The sequence below is a fragment of the Peromyscus leucopus genome, chromosome 6, assembly GCF_004664715.2.
Source record: "Peromyscus leucopus breed LL Stock chromosome 6, UCI_PerLeu_2.1, whole genome shotgun sequence".
Taxonomy (NCBI): Eukaryota; Metazoa; Chordata; class Mammalia; order Rodentia; family Cricetidae; genus Peromyscus; species Peromyscus leucopus.
In genome coordinates, this window is record NC_051068.1 from 57707846 (window position 1) to 57722625 (window position 14780).

The following is a 14780-nucleotide window of genomic DNA, read 5'->3' on the forward strand; positions in this document are numbered from 1 at the left end:
AGGACTGTCTCTGTAAAAAAATTCAGCTTCTTAGATGGGTGGTGGTGGCACACGCCTTTAATCCCAGCACTCAGGAGGCAGAGGCAGGCAGATCTCTGTGAGTTCGAGGCCAGCCTGGTCTCCAAAGCGAGTTCCAGGAAAGACGCTACACAGAGAAAACCTGTCTCAAAAAAAAAAAAAAGATTCAACTTCTTTATTATCTCCTACCACAACTAAGGAAAGAAATAAGAGAGGAATAGAGAAGAAATAAGGGCTGAGAGGAGGGAGGAAAAAAGAGAGAGGAGGCAGGGAAATTCTTTGTACTGATGTTTTCTTCAAATAGCCATGCCATTTTCCTATTTCCTTCTTAAGAGAAAACTTTGAGAGGAACTTCTGATTCTCTCTTCACATATCAATCTCCTTTGCTTTTCACTCAGTGCTATTCATTGGTCCAAGGCTGTGAATGCCATCCCTAGACTCTTACGTGCAACTTCGGCAGTGCTGGCCTTCCTACACAGCTACCTTCCTGTTTGTCTTAGTTATAGCATTTCCCAGCATCTGACTACGTGAACATTCTTCCCTTGTTTCCTTTAACTATCCTCCCCACCAGAATAAGTACTTCAGGGAAGGGTAGACCTTGGCTGTTACCACTGGATTCTTAGAGACTACGATAGGGTTTGGCATATTGAAACGGCAAGAAGAAATGATGAAGGAATAAAGAAGGACAGAAGGAAGGAAAAAGGGAAGAAAGGTACGAAAGAAGGAAGGAAGGAAAGATGGAAGGAATGAAGGAAGGAACAATGGAACGAAGGAAGGAAGGAAGGAAGGAAGGAAGGAAGGAAGGAAGGAAGGAAGGAAGGAAGGAAGGAAGGAAAAAGAGTAGGCCAGAGGTCTCACATAGACCATACCCTTTCAGAGAGGAATGGAAATGGGTGTGAGGCCATGGGAAGTACATTGTGACTGAGTGCTGTAACTCTATTCAGACATGCTCTATCTGTAAACCTTCTTTGGTTTGCTGTTACTATTACTTTTTGTTGTTGTTAGGAAGAGATTCCAGGCTGACCACAAACTTTCAATCCTCTTGTTTCAGTTTCCCAAATGCTAAAATTTCAAACATTTTTTATTATGTTAAGTTATAATTTAATTTTTAGAATATCTTCTCAAATGTGAGTCATCAAAATATCTCTTGTGATATAGTGTCACTTCAGGCCATATGTGAGTTTTCACACTTCCTGCATTTTCTGAGGAATTTATAAATCTCTCCTGGATAGAAATCTGGATCACTCTGTAATGCATATCAACATTGTCCAGAATGCATTACATATATTAGATACTTCCTGAATGCCGTTCTATACAGTCTCCTGAATGTAGATATGTGTGTGTGTGTACGTATGTGTGTATGTGTGTGTGCACATATCTCCCAGATGGCTGCCTTTGAGTTACTCAAGACACTTTCACCAGATTTTTCCCCCAAACTTGTAATCTTAACCTATAAATGTACATGCAAAACATTAGACAAAATACAGAGTCACCAAAGTGAATTATATCATTTAATCTAAAATAAAATTTCTGGAACTTAACTTATAAAAATATTTTGCTATACAGAGAACTTTTATAGATAATAAAATTGAAGTTGCATTGTTTGCATTATTCAAGAATTAAAAGAAACTTAAATTTCTGACAACAGGAAAATGTTTTAGGGCTGGGTATCTGTAGCAGAGTATCTGCCTAACATGTGCGCAAATTATGCTCATGATTCAAAAAATAACTGAAGAGATAGAGTATTACAACTAAGTTTTCAAATTCTCGTCAATGAGAAGCACGTAAGAAGTCCATCACCTTTAAAAGTGGAAGAAGAGCTAATCCGATGGAAAAGCAGTTGATTTCATTGCTTTCACAGTGTTCTAAAGCATTCATGAATCACTTGAACACTGTATTACATTCCTACCAGAAAGTCAAGTTGATTTAAGAGAAGAGTTGCTCATGCTGATAAGAAAGGTCATAGCAAGTTTTATCTGCCTCACTGTGTGTCTGTTTTTATTATCCCCCAGTGAAAAGCATTGATTAATTTTCTCTCTGTACACTATTCAGTTCATTGCCAAATTAACTCTTAGCATTAATGCCTAGGTCTCTGAATAAGTAATGGAACTTAAATTGAATGAGTTGGATATTAAGAAAGTATTACGATTCATATTAAAATTATAATAGCTAAAAGCCAAGATCTTCATTAAGTCAGTTTGCTCTCACTACAGAGAGATACCCATGAAGCCACCCCCTAACTGTTTTAGAGGACTATAAATGTGGGCAAAATACATTAGAAATATGATTAAGCTGAACTAAAAGCAATCTGATCCATGCAGCACATCCCCACTGCAGCTGAGCATGCTCACGGGGTGAAAAATCCCCTGAACCTTCCTCAAATGTTCCAACTGAAACACATGTTCAGTTTATCTTTTTAAATTAAAACACACAGTCAGAAATGCAATTCTGAGCTGCTAGACAATCAGCAGTATGTGGTGCAGGGCGTTTTAGCTTCTGTTCTGCATTTGTGGTCCATTTATTTTCCTAAACAAGTGTGCTCACAATTTTGACTGGAGAGTGAAATATTTCCATTTGATTACACTGCTCAATAAAGTATATATAAACTAGTTTGAGTAGAGCATGATGACTATGTAACCATCTTCTTTCTCTGAAAATAACTGCGGCATCTCTGCCCGATGTTTATGTTCTGTGAACTCTCTCAGCTCAGTTAGAAATTTAGTCTTCAGTGGGGGGCCATTCAGCTTAGTGCTTCCCACAGGCCCAGCATCACCACACTAGCACAAGAAATCTGGGGAATCGTTTTCATGGTCCATTTTCCAAATGCATGCTTTATTCCATTTTAAGTGTGTATTTGTTGAGACTTATATTTCAAAGATAAAATAAAATGTGCATTTAAATGTTTGTTATGTCCAATAATACCAAGCAAGTCATCCAATAATGGAATAGTGTAATCACTGATACAAGAAGATGGCATTTCTAACACTAAAAAAGGAAGCAGAGAGGAAAAAGTTTGTGTTTATCTCATCTCGTGCATAACAAACTTAAAAGAAGATTCCATGAATACAATTTGAGCTTTTGTAGATTACCATATGATGTCATGTTTTCTTAACACATGTTTTCTATATCTTGAAAACATAGACAATGGTATTTAAAACAGAAATAATAACCTTTTACTCACTACTAAAATGTTTTTTAAGTCCTATAAATTGCATAATTTTCAATTTGTTATAAAACTGGAAATTATTTGAGTAAAGTTTAGAAAGCACAAAAATTGTATGTCATAAAGCAGGCCTGGACTGAGACCTGCCACTTGATCCTCCATCGTCTTGGGGTGGTTAGTAAAGTGCTGCTATGGGATGCTTCTTAGGCAGAGATTCTCAACATGTGGGGCACGACCCCATGGGTCATCTATCTCATACCCTTCATATCTTTACATTATGAGTCACAACAGTATCAAAATAACAGTTATGAAGTAGCAATGAAACAATTTTATGTTTGGGGGTCACCAAAACATAAAGAACTATATTAAAGGATCACAGCATTAAGAAAGTTGAGAACCACTGTAAGATTTAGAGAAACAAAAACAGTGTCTGTACTGTGTTTGGCAGGTACTGAACAGCAAATGATGGAAGAGAGTCCCCATTCCCCTTGTTCTCTCTTTAGCATTTGTGATATGGTCATTATGAAAAAGATCCAAAGCCACAAGTAATTTTATTGTGACCTGGTAGTTATTAAAATACCTAAAGCTGTGAATAGTTTTATTCTGGTTTTATAGGTGAAGGTTGCAGATCATAAAATATTGTCTTTACACCGAACCCCAAATTTTGCTACCAGGGAGGAATTTGAAGCCAGCACTCTGTAACTCTGAGATGATGGCCTGACTTTCTGGTTCGCCTGGACTGTCACTATGTAAAAACAGAAAGTCTCCAATCCTAAGAAGCCAGTCAGTCCTCGACACACCGTGACAGTCGCTGCTTCGTTTGGTAAATGCTGAGTTGAGTAAGTAGATGGATAGGAAATGAAGGCTTGGCAAATTGTAAAATATGCTGAAAGTTTTGTTGCTGACTGGCAGTCTGTTTTTATTACTATCAATCTTGCTGTAAGGCCAGGGTATTTTCACTTGCTTTAAAAATCACTATTTGTTCTGCAAAAACAGAATTCTGTCATCTAATCAGTGAAGTAAATAGGTCACCAGCACAATAAACAGCGTAGCCTGAGACAGCTGAGTGATAATTTTCACCTGCTCAGCCCTGCCAGACATTTAAAATGTTCCTTAACAATACCTTATTTTCTGTAAAATAATGTTTTACCTGACATACTTCAGGATTGGAGTTTCACTGCTTGGTATAAATTCTCATAGTCATTCCTACAAGAGCATGAGTTATTTAACTAAACCAAATTATTATATGCCTTTTTTTTTTTTTTTTTTTTTTTTTTTTTTTTTTTTTTTTTTGGTTTTTTAAGACAAGGTTTCTCTGTGTAGTTTTGGTGCCTGTCCTGGATCTCTCTCTGTAGACCAGGTTGGCCTTGAACTTGCAGAAATCCCCCCTGGCTCTGCCTCCCAAGTGCTGGGATTAAAGGAGTGTGTCACCACCTCCCAGCAAATTATTATATACCTTTAAAGGGTCTTGCACAATATAATATTCTGATTCTGTGCTTTACAAAGTAATTATTAACAGGATCAAAATAGTGGTGTCTTTGACAGTTAAATAAATTTATAAGAAAAATTTAGATATCTAAGAATCAAATAGAGACTCAAGGAAAAAGAACAGTGGGAGAAAGTGCACTGTGAGCCTAAAATTATTCACTTATCTTAATTCAAATTCACCAACTGTCCACCCTCTGGAGGAGCTGTCTGTGATAAGGTCATCTTTAATTTACTGTAAAGCATCTTGAACATGTGCCCTTTGGAACTGCAGTGCATAGAGGCATGAAACCTTCATGAAACTCCACCTCTTTGGCAATCACACAAGCCAGTCACAATTCCCAAGAGGAAAGTGAGAGCTCAGTGGAAAGAAACTAGAATTAGCATCTTTTATTTTTTCCATGAATAACAAAAATAATCTCAATGACTATGAAAAAAGAAAGACATTTTAAATGTCTTTAAAAGTTCATTTTAAATGAACACATTTAAATGCATGTATATATACATATATATATATATAATATACATTTATATGACTAAAGTATAAAGATTGTCTATTGATTTCATTACAAAAATCTTACTAAGGAACAAGCGTCTTGCACTCAGAGACTTGGAGGTGCGTACTTACAGATTCAATTCCTCAGTAAAGCTAATTACACAAACTCAAATAGAAAAAGAGGTTCGGTTTAAAGCAATGTCTGGATTTGATTCAGCCACATCGAGGACTTGCTCAGAGGCAGAGCTTTCATTTCATGGCTGAATCAGTCACCTTCCTCACTCCCTCACTGTCCTTGTCCACAGTGCCTTAGAGTTAACAACTTATGAAAAAGCACAGACTGTCTAGTGTAATTACTCTGGCTTCAATTTCTACGTTTGGTGACCAAAGATGTCTGCCCACCAGTCACTGGAGTTTTCACATGATGGACAGACCATGGGTGAGAACAGAGATTCAGCAAAAATTAGAAATATTTATATAGATTTTACTAAGGGCCCAAAGTGGCTTTTCATATAATTGTTGCAGCTGATATTTTGAAGTAATCTTGCTGACCGACAAGTGTTCTTTCCAGGAAGAATTGAGTGAATGCAGCTGAGCACAGATGTCCTTCTTTATAATCATAAATATGAATAATTCATTCAAATGGCAAATATATATTTATTTGCAAATACTTTTTTCGGGATATATAATTTTGGCAACATCAGTATTGTAAATATATGAGATTAATTTACATATGTCTTTTTTTAACTACCAAGTACAGGGGCTTAAATGCACCAACTTTGTGGTGCTGTGAGTTATTTTGATATTTGCAGTAGTAAACGCTGAGTCTTTGCTGTGTCTGTGGTCAGTTTCAATATTCACAAAGTAGAATTAATTTTATTAGGCTCTCAGGGTACTATTTAATGCATGATGCTAATTACTGGACTGAGAAAGATTATACTATTTTCAGACAGGTCCAATAATTCTCTTAGGGCAGCAATTAAGAAAGTTTGAGATTATGTGTTAAGTCAACTCCTGAGTAAAATGAGATTCTTATGTGAAAGCTATTATTTAAAGTGCCACACAAATGTTAGTCCCTGATGGTAGTTGAGTTCCTTAATACTATCAGGACATCAAAGTCACAGAGTTGAGTAAAGGTTACTATATGAAAAGAAAGCATGGATAGGCATGTCTTGCAAGGTGGAAACACTGAAGTCACAAAATGTATCTAAAAATTAAAATAGTTTTCATGTTTGTTATACTAACAAGTCTATTTATACTCTGCCTCCTTTTGAAATCTTTAAGAGATGTGAAAGATCTATTTTCCATTGTCCCTTATAAATACAAAGTCAGGTTAGGTTGCTACCAACTTCCCAATTTAACACCAGAGCAAACAGCTCAGGGCCCTTCTACTTGTAGAAGAGACTTAAAGAAAAATCCATAACAACAATAATCCAGTATTTTCTCTTTTTGATAGCCTGATAATTGCAAAGTTCTTGCTTATTTTTTTCCAGATCATTACTGTTCTTTGTACAAATGTCTTCTTTGAGCCTCTCTTGTGCAAACACTATGTGATTTAGAATCAGCATCTATAAAAGAAGCACATGCTTCTCAGGGTCTTGCATTTTTAAAAAATCTGAACATAGCTTTCAATGGCACTTATCAGTAAATCAGATATAAAGGTTTTGACTTCTGCAGTTATTTATTTTATAAAGAAATTAAGAAAAAATGTCAAGGCATTGAATCCATCTCTTTCTGCCCACCCTGAGGCATAGTCACAATTCAGGCCCCATCCTGGTCTGCCTGGACAACTTTGTGATACTTTTCTCCTCCAAGATTCCTGCAACACCTTGTCACCAGGGAATCCAGTAATCTCCCTGAGTCCAGCTGATAAGCACCCATCTCCTGAATGTTACAGACTTTCATCATGCTGAGGGTGGGACTCAGAACCTCATACCACTGTGGACAGCACTCATTGACTCTGCACAGTCCTTATGACATCTCTATTCAGTCCTCAGACTGATAGAAAATTTGTCTATTTTCCTTGAGTGGGAAATATTGCATGTTCTTTTTCCAAAACTTATAGACTTCGATCCCCTGCTCTTTGTAGCTTATTCACTTTCAGGCTTCAAACTCTGTTGTTTCATCTAAGAAGTCTTTCTACTCCATAACCAGCCTTACATGATCCTTGTAGGCAATACCTTCCTCTACTTGTGCATGAAGGAAACTGTTATTCGAAGCCACTATGCTTCAGTCTTTATGTGTTTGTGATGGAACAACCAACAACAACTTGACATTGACTTACAAACATATAGATAAAACTAACAACATCATGAATAAATTAATTACAAATATGTGACAGTAGAGGTCAAGAATTATTTCAAAAGGAAAAAAAATACCTTGAAACAAAAGTGCTACAATGTCACCTCCCTTGAATGGAGTAAAGCCTATGGTTTAAAGAACTGATACCCAGCTCCCATGAAGAGATGTCATTTGATTAAGATTGAAGAACCTTAAGAGGCTTACTTCTGCAGACATATAAGGAAGGAATGTTCTAGAAGAGGTAATAGTCAGTGTAGAGGCACTCAGTGGGAAAATGTCAGAATGTTTAAGGATTAAAATGGAAGAATACAGATGAAGCAAAATTGGTGAGGGGACAATGCCAAGAACTGAGGCCACATGTGAGGTGAAGAAGGTGAGCAATTCCTATGTCAAGGAGACTACTTTGATGTCTATGCCAAGTACAAAAGGATACTGAAGCTTTTGGAGAAGACTCATGACACACTTCAATTCCGTTTTAAAGGGAACACAAAAATTGAACTTATGAGACAGGGGAAGCAGTTCTCAAGATGGCATTATAACAGGGCAGAGAGTAGGTGGTGGTTGGGTTTGAGTTGGCTGCAGAGGACAAGGCAAGGCTTGGTGAGAACTGGGACAGAATCAGTGGATTTCCTGCCAGGTTGGATAAGAGCTGTGAGAGGAAGGGTAGTGTTAATATTTCCAAACGTTTGGTCTAAAGAGCACATGGTGATTGGAGTTGCCGTGGAATGTTATGGGAAAGTCGATGTAAAGAGGAGTTTGCAGAAGCTGGAGAGGACACAGGCATCGGTGGGAACTCAAAAGTTCATAAATGGTAATAAAGAGGAAAGTCTGAGATGATGACAGGACCATTTCTGCCAATACTACAAAGTGATTATTGGCTTCTGATGTAAAAGTTCATGAATATTTTTGTGTTTTATCTCACAAAAAAAAATGCCTTCTGCAGAGTAAACATTCAATAAATATATTTTGATCAGAAAAATGAATACATGAATATTGTCACAAATCACTAGAACATTAGTGAGAATCAGATTTAATGACTCAGTGCTATGACTCCAATTACTTTTAGTTATGTCAGCATGAAGAAAATTAAAAATTGCTATTTGTTTGATCATTACTTAAAATATGTAAACTATTAAAATGAAATTTCACAGGTACCAATCGAATATATTTTAATTAAGAAACTGTGGAATCTGTATTAAGTTTTATGAATTTTACTCTGAACCACTTATTTCTCCTTCCCACAACTTGATATAATTTCTAAAGCCTAGCCATAGAAGAATTTGATTTGGTGAATTAGAATCAAATAAGGTTTCATGCCAACAGCTTTTATTGCCTAAGATTTTTACAATTCTTATTGTAAAGTCCTAAAATGTGATTTTAAATAACAGTGTATCTGCTACAACAAACAAGGCCCTCCAAAACAGCATGAAAGAGAATTACCTCACTAGACAGTAATTTCATTATAGAGGTTTGTCTCCCTTGCTTTAAGCAAAAAATACACTGAAACACAGTCTTTATTTAGACACATACAGAGCTCCTTCTTACATCTACCTATAAAAGTAGAAAAGGATTATAAAAAATATTGTTTTTCTCATATTAATATCTTTATCTTCATGGTTACAACTTTCAGTGTTCAACTATACCCTAAAAGTAGAGTTTTATATTATTTGTTAGTATATTTATATATACTCATAATCTTTGAATTGTATTTTGCTTTGATGCTCAGAATCATTCCCTCCCACTCTGTCCTGCACAACACGTAGGTCATCCCCTTGTTCAGTCCATCCACCCTGCACATGGCACCCACCCATTATTCATATAGCCATACCAGGTCCACTCTAGAGAATTTGTGCTCAGATCCTTCTAAAGACAGCTTCATTGTACTTAGCAATGTCACCATAGTACAGTAGGAGTGCAAGTTTTGATGTGCTGGTGAGCCTGTAAAGAACTTTTTTTGTGTGAAAAAGCAAAAATTCCCAACTCAATAAGGAAAAGAGGAAAGTGATGCAATGCCTGCATCATCTATCTTGCCTCACTTCATCACAGAGACATTGTATCATCATCCCAAATTATCACATAAGGGAAGAATGAGCATGGCACAAGAAGCTATTATGGCACCACATTTATGTTACATGCATTACAGTATATTGCTGTGGCTGTGTTTTGTCATTGACTGTTGCTAATCTTTAACTGTGCCTAATGTATAAATTGAACTTTATAATCGATATATATATATATATATATATATATATATATATATATATATATATATGACGCACACACACATATATATGACAAATATAGTGTGTATGTGCATGTGGGGTAGGGTAGAGGGAACAATGGAGGGAGGGAAGAGAGGATGGGAGAGCGAGGACAGGGAAAACAAAAGATCGAAGTTCTTTCATTTTAGGAAAGGGTTGGGAAAAGAAACAGACTTTTATTTACTTTTATGCTTCTAATACTATGCTAATGTTCTGTGATTATTTAACCTCCACCACAGCCTGTAGTTAACAGCTTTGTTTGAACTGCACAGAGAACTATTGACCAAAGGTAAAATAGTGATTAAGTAGACACTATTGTAGAGCTTGATATGCTCTATGGTTTCAGGAACCCACTCAGTTTAGGCTCATTTCCAGAGGATATCATGGGCCCCTCTCTTGTAATTATAGCCTCTTAGATCTACAGACACCTGAGTAGCTGTAGCACTTAGAAGTAAAACATGCCCATTTCACAAGTTCCAAATGTTTTTTACAATAGCATAAGATTTGCAACTTATTTATCATGCTGGGGCATGACTTTGTGTCTCCACATGATACTCCTTCCCAAATCTCCTTCCTTTTCTTTTCTTTCAGTTCTAGCTTCATGTAAAGAGTATCCTGGTGTCCCCATACAAAAAGCCTTTCTTGATCTCCTTCCCACACTCTGTTCTAATTAGCTGTAGGGAAATGGCTTGCCCAACACACATTGTCCTTTATTATATTTGCTCATTGATATATTTGTGTTTTATTTTGGACTGTGTGTTCTCAAAGTCAAAGTTCATACTTCTTTTATTTCTATTGTGTGATTCATTCCTTGGCCCTCTAGTACAGAGCAATATATATCTGATTTAGAATGAACTCCAGCCCAGAGATGAATTTTCCCTAAAGGCTTTCAATGATCTGTATGAAGCCCTGGGGTAAAATAGAGAAATTGCAACATGTTCAACTTGGAATAGACTTTAGCAACTGGCTGAAATTCCCTGCATTTTGGAAAAGGATAGGAAAAACCATGAGTTTTTATTAGGATCTATGGTTCTCATAATGTGATAACATCTACTGAATGGTATTTAGTCTTCATAACAGCTAGGAAATAACAGCCATGGTTGTGCTATATGGATGAAAACCCTGAACTAATCAAATGCAGATTCCAAATCTGTTTTTTTTTTTCCTTTCATTTTATTTTACAATACCATTCAGTTCTACATATCAGCCACGGATTCCCCTGTTCTCCCCCCTCCCGCCCCCTCCCCCCCAACGCACCCCCCATTCCCACCTCCTCCAGGGCAAAGCCTCCCCCGAAGACCGACATCAACCTGGTAGACTCAGTCCAGGTAGGTCCAGTCCCCTCTTCCCAGACTGAGCCAAGCGTCCCTGCATAAGCCCCAGGTTTCAAACAGCCAACCCATGCAATGAGTAAAAGAAGACCACATGAGAAAAGGAAGAAACAAAGTGCTAGAGAGGCCCACAGAAATCCACAAAGATACCCCCACAATTGACTGCTGGCAATGGTCAAGAGACAGCCGGAGCTGACATACTCTGGTGATGGGATGGCCAAACACCCTAATAGTAGTGCTAGAAACCCTGTCCAATGACTGAGGGATCTGGATGCAGAGATCCACCGCTGGGCCCCAAATCTGTTTTAAACCTGCAAGCCTTCTTACTTTGCAGTATCCCACTATGAAGAACTGTAATAAACTCTCTGAAAATTGGGCGAAGCAGCCAAGAGGAAGACATTGTGGAAGGAAAGGAAGCAAAGAGAAGGCACATTGGGTGAGCTCAACAGATTGAATTCTGGGACAAAGTTTCAACAAAATTTTAATAGAATAAATTTCTGGATTCCTCATTCCCCACAAATCTTGATATAAGACATATGAAGGCAAATGATGATGTGGATTCTAGGAGACAAAATGAAACCTCATTTTCTGTGTTTCTCAAAGAGGCAGTATGGGGACACCACAATGAGTATTAGAAGAACGTGAAGAGAAAGTGGATTCTATTTAAGGATGTGGGTGGAATGCACTCTCCATTACACATCTTAAACAGTATCATTTATCAAAAGACAGAAGCCTAAAGTTCAATGAAGGGATGCATGAGCTGTGAAATATCCATTAAACCAGATGGAGACATGACCTGTGACACCAAGTGTCCAATGTCATTCTCAGAAGCTGTGTTACATTACAATATCCCAAAAGATTACATAATAGAAAGCATAAATTTTCAACTCAAGATCATCAAACAGGAACTCACTTTCCTTTTAGAAAAAATAAAGTGTTTTTAAACATTTTAGAAAATGGCTCTCTGAAATTGACTTAAAATTCAAAGGATCCCTTCATATATACCAAATACAGAACTTCAAACTTTCTATAGTTTAGGGAAATTTCATAACTAGATACAAATATATAATCATATATCCACTTTATGTGTGATCAACTAGTTCCCTGATAGCTTTATATATATTACCATATTACACAATCACTAATATATTTGTTTATATATATATATATCACCTTTTCTCCTTAATTTAACACATTTCCAATTCCATAAAAAAGACCATTATGTGTGCTCTAAACCATTTGCTCTCAGTTTAATAATACTGTCTTAACTGAGTCTGAATCTTAATTCTACTCTCAGTTATATCAGCAACAAGGGATAAATACTCTCATTAACAGAAATACCTAAATTATTAGTAAATATGTGCATGAGTGTCTACACAATATACAGAGGAAGAACTTAGTTTCCAAATGCATGCTGGGCAAAGCAAGCCAACACACTTCATGGTAAGGCACTTACTTCAGTTAGCTTTCAAGGATTCTGCCTGACTGTGTAGGCATCATGTTAATGTTTCCATTATTAAACTAATCATGTTTTTATCATCTTTCTGACTTGTCCAGGTTACTCATGTTCAATTATTATATACATACCACACACTTACATACCACATGTATGAATTTTATGTGTGGCCATATGCTTATTGTCTAAACTGTATACAAGTGAGATGATTGATAAAAGCCCACATCTATTATTCTTTCTTTGATTTATTTGCAGACAAAATATTGTAAGTGACAACCAGAGCTTTTTGTTCTTTGGTTTTTAAGTCTAAAAATGGTTTCCTCAGAGAAGGCTTCCCAAGACATGTAATTTATGTTCTTTCCTGCCATGTGTTCCATGGCTTACTGTGCCTTCTCATATGACGGTCTTTCTATTGTCTGCCCTCATGGCACTGTGAGTGCAGGCAGAAACCTGTCCTTTAATTTGCCCCAAAAAATCCTAGTCGAGAATCCACAGAATACAAAATTTCCAATAGATAAGTAAATGAATGAAAACATTGTGGAGATTCAGACACAGAAGAACACCACAGTAACACACCATTTTTTCTTATGTAAACAAACAAAATATGGAAAATGTGTTCATCAGTCTATGTGCTCACCATCTTTTGGACTGCACACTATACCTTCTCGTATTTTCTAAGCACTCTATTTCCCTTAATGCAAACCTTTATTGTTGCTGTGTGTGCTCCGGGGTATTCTTTTTCTTCCAGTGTTGACCACCTTTCTATAAACTTAGACACAAGGGAATCGTCGTAGTCCACGATCTGAAATCCAGAGACATTCGCACCTCCAAACTGAATTTTCAGCAGGTCTCCATCAGTAAATCCCTAGATATAAAACACATTTGTGTTATCCCTGTGGAAGTTAACCTCTCCTGTGCCTCTCTACACATTGTGTCTTTAAAAGTTAAACACACACAGGAGAGATAATATGCCTATGTAACAAGTTTCTTATACTTAACAGCCAATGCTCCTCACTACACCTCACATCATATAGGTATCATAGTGGGCCCCTAATCAACATGTTTACTGATGGATCACCTCATGAAAAGCTCACAGGATGTTTTCTCTTGAACTAAGACAGCTCCCATGTGTTGGGTAAGGACTGGGTCTCCTTCATTGAGTTTATCATGGAGAACAGCCATGTGCATACATATGGAAAGTATTGATCAAACTATTCTCTATTAAACCAATCCTGATAAAATAGCTTTAAATTGAGGAGGAAAAAACAAACACCCAATTGGTGTTCTTAATTGTTTAACAGAAATGCAATTTCATATTAAATTAGAAATAAATTTAATACAATAATTGAATTTCATCAAATAGTTACAGCTCAGGAGAGAAACTGGGGTGATTATGGGCATCTGTCCTGCTCTTGCGGAGGACCCAGGTTCCCTCCCAGTAGCCACACTGGGTGGGTCATATCCTGCAGTAACTTATTTGGTGCCCCCTTCTGACAAGTACAGGTATTGTATTCATGAGCAGAAATCTACAAATCATGTTACACTTTCATTAATCCAAATTATGTGCTATCATGATTTTAACAATTTTTTAATCAAAGAAATAGAAGTCAAAATTTCAATGTGGCAATTATAAATGTATTTGCCTTTAAAAGGTATTCGTTCTGCCATGTATAATGATTAAATATATCCTCAATTAAGCATGGATCTTTTATTTGTTGTTAGTATTTAACACATGAATTATTATACTTTTTACCTGGACAACGAGTGATTACTTCATGTTACCCCACAGTTTTGCTTTTACACAATTGGTGCTAAATGGACTCTTTGGATTTCTAGTGTGACAACTGATGTTGAAGGATTTTCATCTTCCAAGTTCTCAATAGAAAATTAACACTTTCCCTCTGGCCAGTCTCTTATGCATGTTAGAAGAGATGGTTGTAAACAATTCTTAACGCTTTAACAATATAATGGGACCTATCAACACCTTTGTACTTGGTGAATGCTGTTTCTTGAATAATCTAAATAATTAGATTATAATTATTACTCAAATAGTATTTGTAAGAGAATGGAGATCAGACAAAACTTTATCTTCATGTCATCTGGAAATTAGCATTTCAATGTCATGAAATGTCAGAATTCTCAGAAATTACATCACTGAGTTACCAGAAGTTTGTGAGGAGAGGACATCAAGGGTTTGCAAAAGGGAAAACAGACCCGAGTTCAGCTTCAGTATTAATTTAGGTAGATTTCTAAATAGAATCATGACAAG

General features: G+C 36.6%; 1 protein-coding gene across 3 annotated transcripts in view; it reads right to left on the minus strand.

The window, feature by feature from the left end:
- Positions 1 to 14780, minus strand: part of Gria2 (glutamate ionotropic receptor AMPA type subunit 2) — a 131349-nt gene that overhangs the window by 33848 nt on the left and 82721 nt on the right. For all 3 annotated transcript variants that reach the window (XM_028880125.2, XM_028880122.2, XM_028880121.2), the window contains exon 6: positions 13215 to 13376. In XM_028880125.2, the coding sequence (XP_028735958.1) occupies positions 13215 to 13376 (162 nt within the window). The remainder of the gene's footprint in view (positions 1 to 13214; positions 13377 to 14780) is intronic.